The sequence below is a fragment of the Haliotis cracherodii genome, unplaced genomic scaffold (genome assembly GCF_022045235.1).
Source record: "Haliotis cracherodii isolate W230 unplaced genomic scaffold, xgHalCrac1.p SCAF_27, whole genome shotgun sequence".
Classification (NCBI taxonomy): domain Eukaryota; kingdom Metazoa; phylum Mollusca; class Gastropoda; order Lepetellida; family Haliotidae; genus Haliotis; species Haliotis cracherodii.
Window position 1 is genome coordinate 4,343,291 of NW_027266283.1, and position 12,098 is coordinate 4,355,388.

Below are 12,098 nucleotides of genomic sequence, written 5' to 3' on the forward strand. Positions count from 1 at the left end.
AGGGGACAATACAGAAGTCATATGTTTACTGTACAGGGGACACTACATTAGTCATATGTTTACTGAACAGGAGACAATTCATTAGTCATATGTTTACGGTACAGGATACAATACATTAGTCATATGTTTACGGTACAGGATACAATACATTAGTCATATGTTTACAGTACAGGTGACAATACATTAGTCATATGTTTATGGTACAGGAGACACTACATTAATCAAATGTGTATGAACAATATGAAAGCTCACTGACACCCGTAAAACAACATGTGCATGAGATTACAGTTTGGATGGTATTTCGGTATCAGCGTGGATTAGGCGTATTTGGAAGGACTTTGTATGCAGAAGCAGTATGCATATTTACGATCAGTAACCATGTCCTGTCCACTATGTTGATAGAGGACGAGGACCTGTGACAGTCGCCAATCTAATACCCTAGCAGTTTCTAGGTGTTATTTTATGTAAGAAAATGTATTTTTTTCAAGTTGGCTATTTCATTGATGTATTTGGTTGGGAATTTACCGAAAAGTCTTTAATCTGTGTGGATGACCTGAAACCGAGAAACCAAGGAATGTTGGAGGAAAATATCGATTGACCTAGACTTCATTTGTCTTGGGGTACATGAGAATCAACAGAGCCCCGGCAACATGTGTTCTGGTTGTGAGAGGCGAATTAGTGGCTCGGTGACTTGGTTGATAGCAATCCATCGTACTACGCCGGCATGTCGCTGCTCACAACATCAATACACTCATTGTTTGGTCCAGGTTATCATTTACAGGCCGCCGTCATATAGCTTGCATATAGCCCACTGCTGTATTAGACCAGAAACAAACGTATAGAAGAGCTATGATGCATATGTGTATATATATTAACTGACGTCTTGAGGTGGTCGATGCTGTGCAGAAATTGTCCATTTTGTTAATTCACACTTCAGAATTTATACAGAGCACACAACACAAGGGAGCATGAATCTAGCTGATTTCAAGATTAATGTTGTTTTAATCAAGAACCTCTTGTTAATCGGTAACTGTTCGCTACATGTGGATTCCAGGGTAGAATAACATTAGTTTGCTGATCGGACATTACATTGACTAAATTTCCAGGAGTTTCCCTGCGAAGTGGAAGCATAAAAAAACACCTAACTCCTTCAAACGATATTTGTTTGTCAAACTCATTCATGGAGAATGACACCAAGAGACCTTCGTGAAATATAACACCGTGCTCGTGGGTTTCACTAACATGCTAATCGCCTTCAGTCTGCATCACTTCGGGCTGTTCTCTCACATTAAGCTGACACGCCCTGATATAACTGGAATACTGTTACAAGCCGCTTAACACACAACTTACTCCCGCTTATTAAAAGTAACAATGTCTTCACGTGCTTATACTGTTGTTAATACGGCTTAATTTTGGTATTTGGATGTAGGCTGAATCATATTTGATATATTGTTTTTTGAAAAGATCATCAGTCAAATTTTAACAGTGGATAGATACTCATTGTTTTCTTATCATGTTTCCATGGGAGCGGTAAACATACCCGATATCAAGCGTTACGGTGGACAATGACAGTCTGACGAACCGCATTCACGAGAAAGGGGTGTTGAATACAAATATTTAGATTTGAAAGGAATTGTGACGACTTCGAAGCAGTAAAATAATACCAATTAGAACAAAATACATGCTGAAACGACCGACAGGATGTGATGCTACGTAGATGGCCTGCACACTGACTCGTTCTAACTTTGTACTTATTGACTAAAGTCCCCCCATTTAAAAAATTGAAATAGTCCCTAGCACCATTTAAAAAGGACGGGCGCAGTCCAAGTATCGAAAAGGGGAAGACAGGAGGACGGGCACAAAGGACAATTTGTTACAAAGGTATATTGTGTCTGTACATCGCTCATCAGCTGACATTGTCTTGGTACTATTGTAAAGAGTGTTTGTTAAACCAAATTCCTTTTAGAGTTGGGGAAAAGACCGACCGGATGTGATGGTACGTAGATGGCCTGCACACTCACTCATACAAACTTTATATTTATTGACCAAAGTCCCCCAGTTAAATAAATGAAACAGTCCAAGCACCATTATTAATACGGACCTCCCTCTCAAAGTGTTGAAAAGGGGAAGACAGGAGGACGAACACAGAAGATAATTAGTTACACAGGTAGGTTGTGATTGAACATCCCTTATCAGCTGACACAGCTGTTGTGCTATTATACAGCAGGGTGTTGGTTAAAATGAATTACAGTAAACTACGTTTCTAACGAACACGCTTATAACGAACTGACGGATATGATCAACTTATTTTTTTGTCCTGACTATTTGCTGGACATATGCTGTATATGCTTATAACGAACTACGGTTATAACGATAAATTTAATGGTCCCTTTGAGATAGTTAAAACCGTATCTACAGTACTGTCAGTGTACTGAGAGACATTTAATTTGTAAGCAAGGATTTATTAAGGTATTGTTAATGTTTTCTTTTGTTTTAACTTCACATATAACATTGAAGCGGTACAAAGTGTGCGGCACATGATCAAGAAAATGTATTTACCATAAATCAGACACTTTACCCGAGTTGAATCTAAGTTCCTTGTTTTGTTTTAGCAGGACTCCTACTTTCAATTAAGAACTGATAATGCGACCCATGATTCCGCTGTTGGTGGTGCTAGTCGGTGTCACGGTGGTGACGACTCAAAGTGATAGTCCTGGTGAGGGCAGTGTGATGTAGCGAGATCGTGCATAATACCATTGACTTCATATGTAAAACGCAGATTCAGGTGAGGGCGGTGTGGTGTACACCATTCTCATATCTGTCTATTTTATATAACTATTGTTTGTTTTCTTGTATGCCCAAAATAACTTACGACCAAATTTACCTGAAACACATATGAAGAAATAGAAGCTCTATTTTGAAGAATAGAATAGTATCAGTTGTATTTTACGCCATTTTGGCCATTATTTCAATGACATCCTCTTCGGTGGAGCCCGAAGAAGTGCAGGTCTTATACCACTTTGGTGCTTTGGTGCAACGTTCGCAAATATCGTTAGAATAGCGCAGGTTGCCCAGGCTCTGTGATGTCATAGTACCTTGACAACGAGATGTGTTCATGTTATCAACCACTGGTTTACTTGTCCCAGGTTCGATTACATACTGGCCGCTTTGGTGTAGCTGGAATATTGCTGATTGGGGAATTAAACAACAAACGTTTATATATATATATATGTACAAGTGAATGGGCATACCTTTGCATTAAACGTTATAATGGAATTATATTAATATTCAACCTTTATGTAGAAAATGCTTACTTAAATCGAGACCGTGCATAGTGCCCTTTAATTCATGGACAATATGTAATAGTCATGTTGATATAGGGAAAGATCTGAAATATCTACGATATTGTGATGAAGGTTGATGTTGGTGTTCTTCCTCAAATATTGTTTTCGGTTTAAGTCGTCATGAATTCGTTGATGATCTAAACGAGGCTTGTTCCATAAGCCATAGTAAGTTTTCCTGAAGAGTAAATTGGTGAGATGTTTCGTCGATTTTAGCAATACACCAGCAATATCTAGGTAGGGCATACCAGAAATAGGTTCCCATTTCGAACACTTATGGGCCTTCGCCCCCCCCCCCCCCCCTGCATTCTAACTCTCTCTGTTCATTTATACTTGTAGATTTATATGTGAGAAGTGTTTAGTATCATATATCGAAAGTATCGTATATCGTATTCGGATGCACAAATTATGACGCCGTTAAAATGATCGCAAAGTTATTATGGCCGACGTACTTGCAACATCTCTCTGGAGCTAAATGGGTGTTTGGCAGACTTACGTTTGTTTGTTTGTTGTTTAATCTGCACTCAGTAATATTCCAGCTATACGACGGCGGTGGGAAGACTTACGATACATTTCAACTAAATATAAACGAAGTCTCCCTGACTGAGTATAATCTTTTCCCGATATCGTGGTTCACACTATCGACCACCTGTTTACTTGTTTGAGGATTACACTTTTCATAACATGAATTTCTTCTATTCTAGGTACAACAACACCATTGGCATCATCAAAACCGACAACAGTAAGTATATTGCTGGAGCTATTACAAAACCCCATACCTTTCAACCACCATATGTTCATCCGGAAATGTGCTGATTCCGGCAGTTTCAGTGGGTCTGTATCGTACAGTGTACGTTTTAATAGGGTTCCAATATGTCTTGGCAGGATCGATGTTTCGTCGTTTTGGGCATGTTTGTGTTACGTATATTATGACCATATTGTGGAAGAATTTATCCACTTCATTGCTGCTGAACATTTACAAGCTGTTTTAAAAGATACATAATAGTTAATTCATAGCACATTAGTGGTTGAGTGAGTTTTGTAAGTGAGTTTTTAACGCCGCTTTGGACAACATAAGTCAGTTATGACATAGTGCCATGGCAATTAGACTAGTATGATGAATACTTCCTCCAAGATTATCAAATCATCGATATTTCGTCATTTTGGGCATGGTTGTGTTACGTATATTATGACCACTTCATTACCGCTGAACATTTACAAAGGTAACTGTTGAAGATCCCTCAACATTAGCTGAAGTTCCCGACCCTAAACCCACGTGCAGTGTTTTATTTAGACAAACATGTTCTATTTTACACGTTATTTTTTGTTGTTATTATTATGATTTGTTTACAGAAAGATCCAGACCCAAAAGTGACCGTGAGTTGCATTCTATTGCCTATTTTCTAAAATGATTACATACTTGTTATTTGAACGTAAGGTCCCTATCATTACATACATTAACACGTGGACGTGTATGTTACATATAAGCAAGGCAGGAATCATGTCCTACCCATTTCCTCAATATAGGTACAAACATCTGTACGTTCGTAATGGATGAATGGATGTGAGCGTTGCAGGAAAGACGAGATCATAAGTATCCGACGCTAGTTTGAATAGTTGACTTAAGATGTCCGGGTGGTGATGCTCTGTGACTGGGCTGATCACTTGTCTGCACATCCTGATGGCGTGGATCGTTGCTCATGCTTTCAGTCACTGGTTTGTCTGATCCAGACTCGTTAATGTAGAGGCTGCCGTGATGCAGCTGGACCATTGCTGACTGCGGCGCTAAACGACATTCACTCCATCGACTTCACGCGTAATAGATGTGGGCACAGATATTTAAATTGTGCTTATGTAGTGTCAGTTTTAAAAGCTATATATCCTTTTTTTCTTTCCTTCAGGTAAAAGACCCAACTGTAGATGGACATGTGAGTGTATATCCGAGTTTTACTTCCAATTGGTTTGTTTAGATGTGACGTGAAATGAAAAGTCTTTTTCAAAACAAAATATTGACTGGGTATAAAATGAATGCAGTAATTCATGCACAGTAAACTATACATAATAGTTAATTCATAAAACATTAGTGGTTGAGTGAGTTTTGTAAGTGAGTTTTTAACGCCGCTTTGGACAACATAAGTCAGTTATGACATAATGTCATGGCAATTAGACTAGTATGATGAATACTTCCTCCAAGATTATCAAATCATCGATATTTTGTCATTTTGGGCATGGTTGTGTTACGTATATTATGACCATATTGTGGAAGAATTCATCCACTTCATTACCGCTGAACATTTACAAAGGTAACTGTTGAAGATCCCTCAACATTAGTTCCCGACCTAAACCCATGTGCAGTGTTTTATTTAGACAAACATGTTCTATTTTACACGTTATTATTTTTTTGTTATTATTATGATTTGTTTACAGAAAGATCCAGACCCAAAAGTGACCGTGAGTTGCATTCTATTGCCTATTTTCTAAAATGATTACATACTTGTTATTTGAACGTAAGGTCCCTATCATTACATACATTAACACGTGGACGTGTATGTTACATATAAGCAAGGCAGGAATCATGTCCTACCCATTTCCTCAATATAGGTACAAACATCTGTACGTTCGTAATGGATGAATGGATGTGAGCGTTGCAGGAAAGACGAGATCATAAGTATCCGACGCTAGTTTGAATAGTTGACTTAAGATGTCCGGGTGGTGATGCTCTGTGACTGGGCTGATCACGTGTCTGCACATCCTGATGGCGTGGATCGTTGCTCATGCTTTCAGTCACTGGTTTGTCTGATCCAGACTCGTTAATGTAGAGGCTGCCGTGATGCAGCTGGACCATTGCTGACTGCGGCGCTAAACGACATTCACTCCATCGACTTCACGCGTAATAGATGTGGGCACAGACATTTAGTGAGTGAGTGAGTATGGTTTTACGCCGCTTCTAGCAATATTCCAGCAATATCACGGCGGGGGACACCAGAAATGAGCTTCACACATTGTACCTCACAGATATTTAAATTGTGCTGATGTAGTGTCAGTTTTAAAAGCTATATATCCCTTTTTTCTTTCCTTCAGGTAAAACACCCAACTGTAGATGGACATGTGAGTGTATATCCGAGTTTTACTTCCAATTGGTTTGTTTAGATGTGACGTGAAATGAAAAGTCTTTTTAAATCAGAAATATTGTCTGGGTATGAAATGAATAAATAATTGTTAAATCATGGCACATAAGTTTTTGAGTGAGTTTTGGTTCAACGCCCCTTGGACAAAATAAGTCAGTTATAACATAGCGTTATTGAAACTTAGACTTGTATGATTCCTCCAAGATTATCCCTATCATCTTATACATTAACACATGAAAGTGCATGTTACGTAAAGAAACGTTTAACCATGTCCTACCCATTTGCTCAATAAAGGTACACTTATCTGCATGTTCGCGATTGTTGTAAAATTTCGTCTAAAGAGTATCGTGTTATGCGGATTTTGGCAATATTCCAGCAATATCACAGCTGGGGACACCCAAACATTGTCCCATCTGGGGATTCGAACCCTGGCTTTCTGCGTGACGAGCGAACGCTTTAACCACTGGGCTATCCCACCAACCGTTAAACATGAAATGGTTGAAAGAAGGTAATTCCAAATGTGTCAAGTTTGTGATTTGAAACAGTTTCCCGTAGTTCATGTTTATGTATTGGCCAATCGGGATTCTGATGACGAGTGCACAAAGAGTTTATTTTGCATGCCTTATAAACATGAAATAGTATGCCATAATCTCCAACATTGAATCGAACCAACATTAAAGATATATTAGTGCTTAGATTGTGTTCGGGTAGAATGCATGACAACATGAAAACTGTTCCACGACATTGTGTAATATGTGTGACGTTTATTTTCAGGTGTCTACACAACCACACAACGTAAGTACATGTTTAGTATTTAGTGGTGTTCCACGTTGTCCTTCGAGACTGTATTCATATATAAATAGAAAATATTGTTTTCTGATAACTAGGAGCTTATTCAGAGTCAAAGGGTGGGTGGGTGGTCGGATGGATGGATGGATGGAAGGATGGATGGGTTGATGGACGATGGATGAATGGACGGTTGAAGAGATGGACTGATGATGGGTGGATGGATGATAGATGGATGGATGGATGGGCGGGATGGGTTGCTTGATGGATTGGCTGGTTAAGGGATGGGATGGATGGATGATGGATGGGCGGATGGATGGATGGAAAGAAGATGGATGCGTGGATTGACGGATGGGTTGATGGATGGACTGGCGGGTCAATGGATGAGTGGTTAGATGGATGATGGACGTGTCTATTAGCCTGAGAATGCTACTGATCCAGTGACGGCGTCAGTAATGTCACAGACTTTGGGCATAGGTAGTGTGGAATCTTCTTACATATTCTCATGATGTCACAAAATACAGATTATTAGAATTTGAAAAGAATAATATGATCTATATATTTCACGTTTCAGAACACTGCCAGCACCATGACGTCATCGACCTTCGGGATAGTTCTGTCAGTTGTGGGAGTGGCCACCGTTAAACAAGTGCTCTAGACCGTCCTCCTGACCAACGTCAACTGTCCAATGATTGGAACGTATCAGAAATGTAAAAACTTCACTTCGACGCTGAATTTATTTAAGTGACATTTTGCTACCTTGAGTTTCTTATTAACATATTTACTCTCAGAATAATAACATGTCTATGTACATGACTTTGAACGATGCAATTTTCCTCGAGGGTGTAGTTTTGGCAATAAAAGTATTTTCCTTGTGACATCACCCCTGGCAAATTGACGTCACACTGTCTCCATTTTCTACCTATTTCCATACCTTCCTATTCTAAATTGTACATGATTAAGAATTCCAACGAAGCCATTCTGACTTGTCTCCCCACTAAGACAAACTACCACGTGTTTTGTACAGTGAGTTTATAAGTAGCCGTTCTGTGGCAATGACTTGGGTTCGCGTGATCACATGGTGTAATGTAGGGATTGATAGACTGCAGTTTTTGATTTTACCGTCGTATCTGAAATGATCTACTAATAAAATGATATCTCAGATCTGTAAAATAATCGTTTTGTAATACATTTGAGGAAGTGCGTGAGTTGGGTTTAACGCAACGTTGCATATTTCTTTCAGTTGTATGATGGCGTACATGTTGAAGTGTGTTGATTGTTTGTTGTTTAACACCAAACTCAGCAATATTCCTTGAATATGACTGCGGCCTGTAAATAATTGAAACTGGACCGCACACCGGTGATTGATATTATGAGCAAAGATTCAAATCGTCGGTGTACGCTGACACACTGTCAACCAAGTGACCAAGCCTGTTTATCAGGCCTATTAAATCGGGGGCGGTCGGGTAGCCTAGTGGTTAAAGCGTTCGCTCGTCACGCCGAAGACCCGGGTTCGAATCCCGACATGGGTACAATGTGTGAAGCCCATTTCTGGTGTCCCCCGCCGTGATATTGCTGGAATATTGCTATAAGCGGCGTAAAACCATACTCACTCACTCACTATTAAGTCGCCTCTGACGACCTGCATAGGTTGCCGGGGACTAGGGCCAACTGTGAGGTTTAACAGTCACACAGGTCCCTCAGATGTCCCGGATTCGATGTTGCCAATATGGGTACTTAGCAATATGTGCAGCTATACGACGGCGGTCTGGAAATAATCGAGTCAATCCAGTGATTTCTATCATGAATATCGATCCACGCAATCGGGATACGATGACATGCATGAACCTAGTCAGTGAGCCTGACCAACCGATCCCGTTAGTATAGTCGCATAGTCGGCTTTTACGGCAAGCATGGCTTGTTGAAGACCTATTCTACCCCGGATCTTCACGGGTCGGTTGAGTGATGATGTTACTCAATCAATCACACAAGAGATGATCATTAAAACCCACAAAGCGACCGTTGCCCTTCGACTGTCGCAAGCTTATGTTAAAGAAGGCAGGTAAGACCATCATAGTTTTGTGGAACACGGCTCGGGGTTCTGTTGCTCTACGACTATCGTAACTTCCATACTTTAACAAAGACCCTTGTGAGTGTGAACATACGTGTCTAAATTAGTGTATTACTACAAGTAAAACACTTCAGCTACGAAGCATGTGGGAGCAATATGATAACGAACTGTGAATGTGTACATCTTCTACACTTTATGTTCTATCTGTATCCAGACATGACCCGATTCTCTCTGATTACGAACTGATGGCATCATACCCGTGTTCTGCGTAAAACTGTCTTTCCGGCACATTGCGTTGACACGCCGTGATATAACTGAGTTACTGTTCAAAGCTGCGTTAAATCCAACTCCCTCACTTAATAACTGGGGCGGTCGTGTAGCCTAGTGGTTCAAGCTTTTGCTCGCCACGCCAAAGACCCGGTTTCGATTCCCGACATGGGTACAATGTGTGAAGCCCATTTCTAGTGCCCCCCGCCGTGATATTGCTGGAATATTGCTACAAGCGGCGTAAAACCATACTCACGCACTCACTGAATATCTTCGGAGGTAATCGACAGTACATCTGACATGTTCTCGTTGTCTGCAACGTGACTGAACCTGTTGTACCTGCTAACGCAGAACAAACCAGGAGACGGATATGAATGCAACAACACCGGTCCCTCGATAAGACATAAGCACTGTATTGAGTAAGGGGCGTAAAGACAAGCTGGCCGAGCCTAAAGGGTTCTAAAGGATTGCTCGGGAGATCTGAGAAGACCTCAAGACACAGCTGATAAGATCTTGAAAAAAGGGTATTTTATACTTGCTTTGTCACAGTGTACTGTATAAGGGTCCCGATGGGTTTCAATGCTTAACGTAAAACACCCTTCAAACACTATCGTAAACGTAAAATTCATCTTTTTTATCGTAAATGCTTATCGTAAAATACCAAAAAGTAACTGCTTAACGTAAATAAATAATTTACTGCTTATCGTAAAATGATTAAAATGGTAAAAAACAGTACTAGTCTGTCTTCAAAGTCCAAATGCGTCGCCACAGAAAGCAGGCTGCGCAACTGACGCAGGGGACCAGACTACAATGTTTAGCGATTTGAGATTTTACACGGTATTAAAAATATGAATTGTCAGGATGAAACGAAAGCAGAATTAAAAGTCCCATGTCCCGCCATGGCCGATTTAGGAATTTTCGCGACGATTTTATTGAAAAAGAAGAAAAATTACTGTTCAATGAAAAAATACCCTAAATTTTACGGATTACTGCTTATAGGTAGTCATTCGGCTCACATTGATAATCTGTCTCATCCAGTTCACAAGTCCTTGTGACATTATGAAGCTCTGACAGTGAAGTGGCTCCGAATCCCAATGCTTATCATCTTCCCGAGGCAAGGGAGTTAACTGACTGTAAAAGTCCAGTTTCCACCCTTGCCGAACTGGGCTGGAATTCCTGGTCTTGATCAGTGACTATTACGAGTTATGTCCCTTTTATGTCGTTCCTGTTGACCAGTCATAGTCCCCCTCTCATATCACATGCATTAGCTGCAAACAAAATGACGGCACACAGTCAAGAAGATCTGATCGATACTAAGATATATTATTGTAATAAAGCTTCGGTAAGTGTATCAAATCACGTGAGAACCTTGATTAAAGCAAGAAAGGATTTGGAAAATATCTGCTGACGCCGGGTTGATGATATACATTCTTTACAAATCCTGCAATCGACCGAAGTTTACGAACTGGATATCGATTTCGTTACACGATATTGATTGGACTATGCATAGACTCGTTAGTCCACCCAACGTGTAACACTGTAATTCCAGTCAAGGGTGCAAACTGGACTAATTCAGTTAACTCCCTTGTCTCGGGGAGATGAAAAATATCTTCATGACCTTCACCCAGAGTCGATGGCCTACTGGTTAATGCGATCGATCGTTCCGCCAAAAGCCCGGGTTCGAATATCCGACATGGGTAGAATGTGTGAAGCCCACTCCTGGTCATTCCAGAAGAATAAAGTTTTCCGCAAAGTCAGATAAGATGCGGCTATGTCAAGGTGGCATTGTATTAGCTGAAGGCCTATTAACGAATTGACTCTTTTGCAATCTCATATCTATAGATCTGTATGTTCAACTTAACAGCATTTGGCTTACCCTTGCGAGCAGACAATTCAGAATACAGTCCTTGGCGATCTCTAACTCTATTATATCTGTAGACCCATGATGTTAGCTAACGACTGGGTTAGAATCAATCAACTACGCACAGCCTCCTATTGGGGTTTATCATACATGTATCTTCATGTAAAAAACACAAATGCAGATTGTCATTTGGCGTCTGCGATTTCAAGAGGAAAAAAGTGATAGCAAATGCTAACAATTTGTTCGAAGCTGAAATGAAAGTTGTTTGTTATCGTATTCAATGTTCGTGCTGGGCTATGCGTTATCAATTGATTTCCACGTTTGTATAAACTGCTAGATATACTGAACAACAAAGGCTCCTGTGACACTGAATAAGATTTAATGCAAAGCTATGTTTTTTACCAAATCTGAAACAATTTCGGTTTGCAACAGATAAAAGACTCCTGTAAGTGTTCAAATGGTTTAATTTGCTACATTGACTTCAGAAAATGCGTGATTTCATAAAGAAACATGAACATGCCAAAATGTCAATTTACAAATCAATAGCGTGTGTGTCCACCTCTGGTTACGATGCAAGCAACACATCTTCGTCTCATGGAATGGACCAGGCGTCGCACAAATTCCTTTGGGATATATGTCCATAT

The 12,098-nt window shown here is 40.1% G+C and overlaps 1 protein-coding gene across 1 annotated transcript; it reads left to right on the plus strand.

Moving 5' to 3' along the window:
- The first annotated feature begins 2,643 nt into the window (after positions 1–2,643).
- Positions 2,644–7,913, plus strand: LOC139473169 (uncharacterized). Its single transcript, XM_071255685.1, has 4 exons — positions 2,644–2,716; positions 4,046–4,083; positions 7,244–7,264; positions 7,830–7,913. The coding sequence occupies exons 1-4, from the start codon at positions 2,644–2,646 to the stop codon at positions 7,911–7,913; spliced, it is 216 nt and encodes a 71-aa protein (XP_071111786.1).
- The last annotated feature ends 4,185 nt before the right edge of the window (positions 7,914–12,098 follow it).

Coding starts and splice junctions, on each gene's coding strand:
- LOC139473169 (XM_071255685.1), top strand. CDS start 2,644: ATGCGACCCATGATTCCGCTGTTGGTGGTGCTAGTCGGTGTCACGGTG. Junction 4,084..7,243: donor CATCATCAAAACCGACAACA/GTAAGTATATTG, acceptor GTTTATTTTCAG/GTGTCTACACAACCACACAA. Junction 7,265..7,829: donor TGTCTACACAACCACACAAC/GTAAGTACATGT, acceptor TTCACGTTTCAG/AACACTGCCAGCACCATGAC.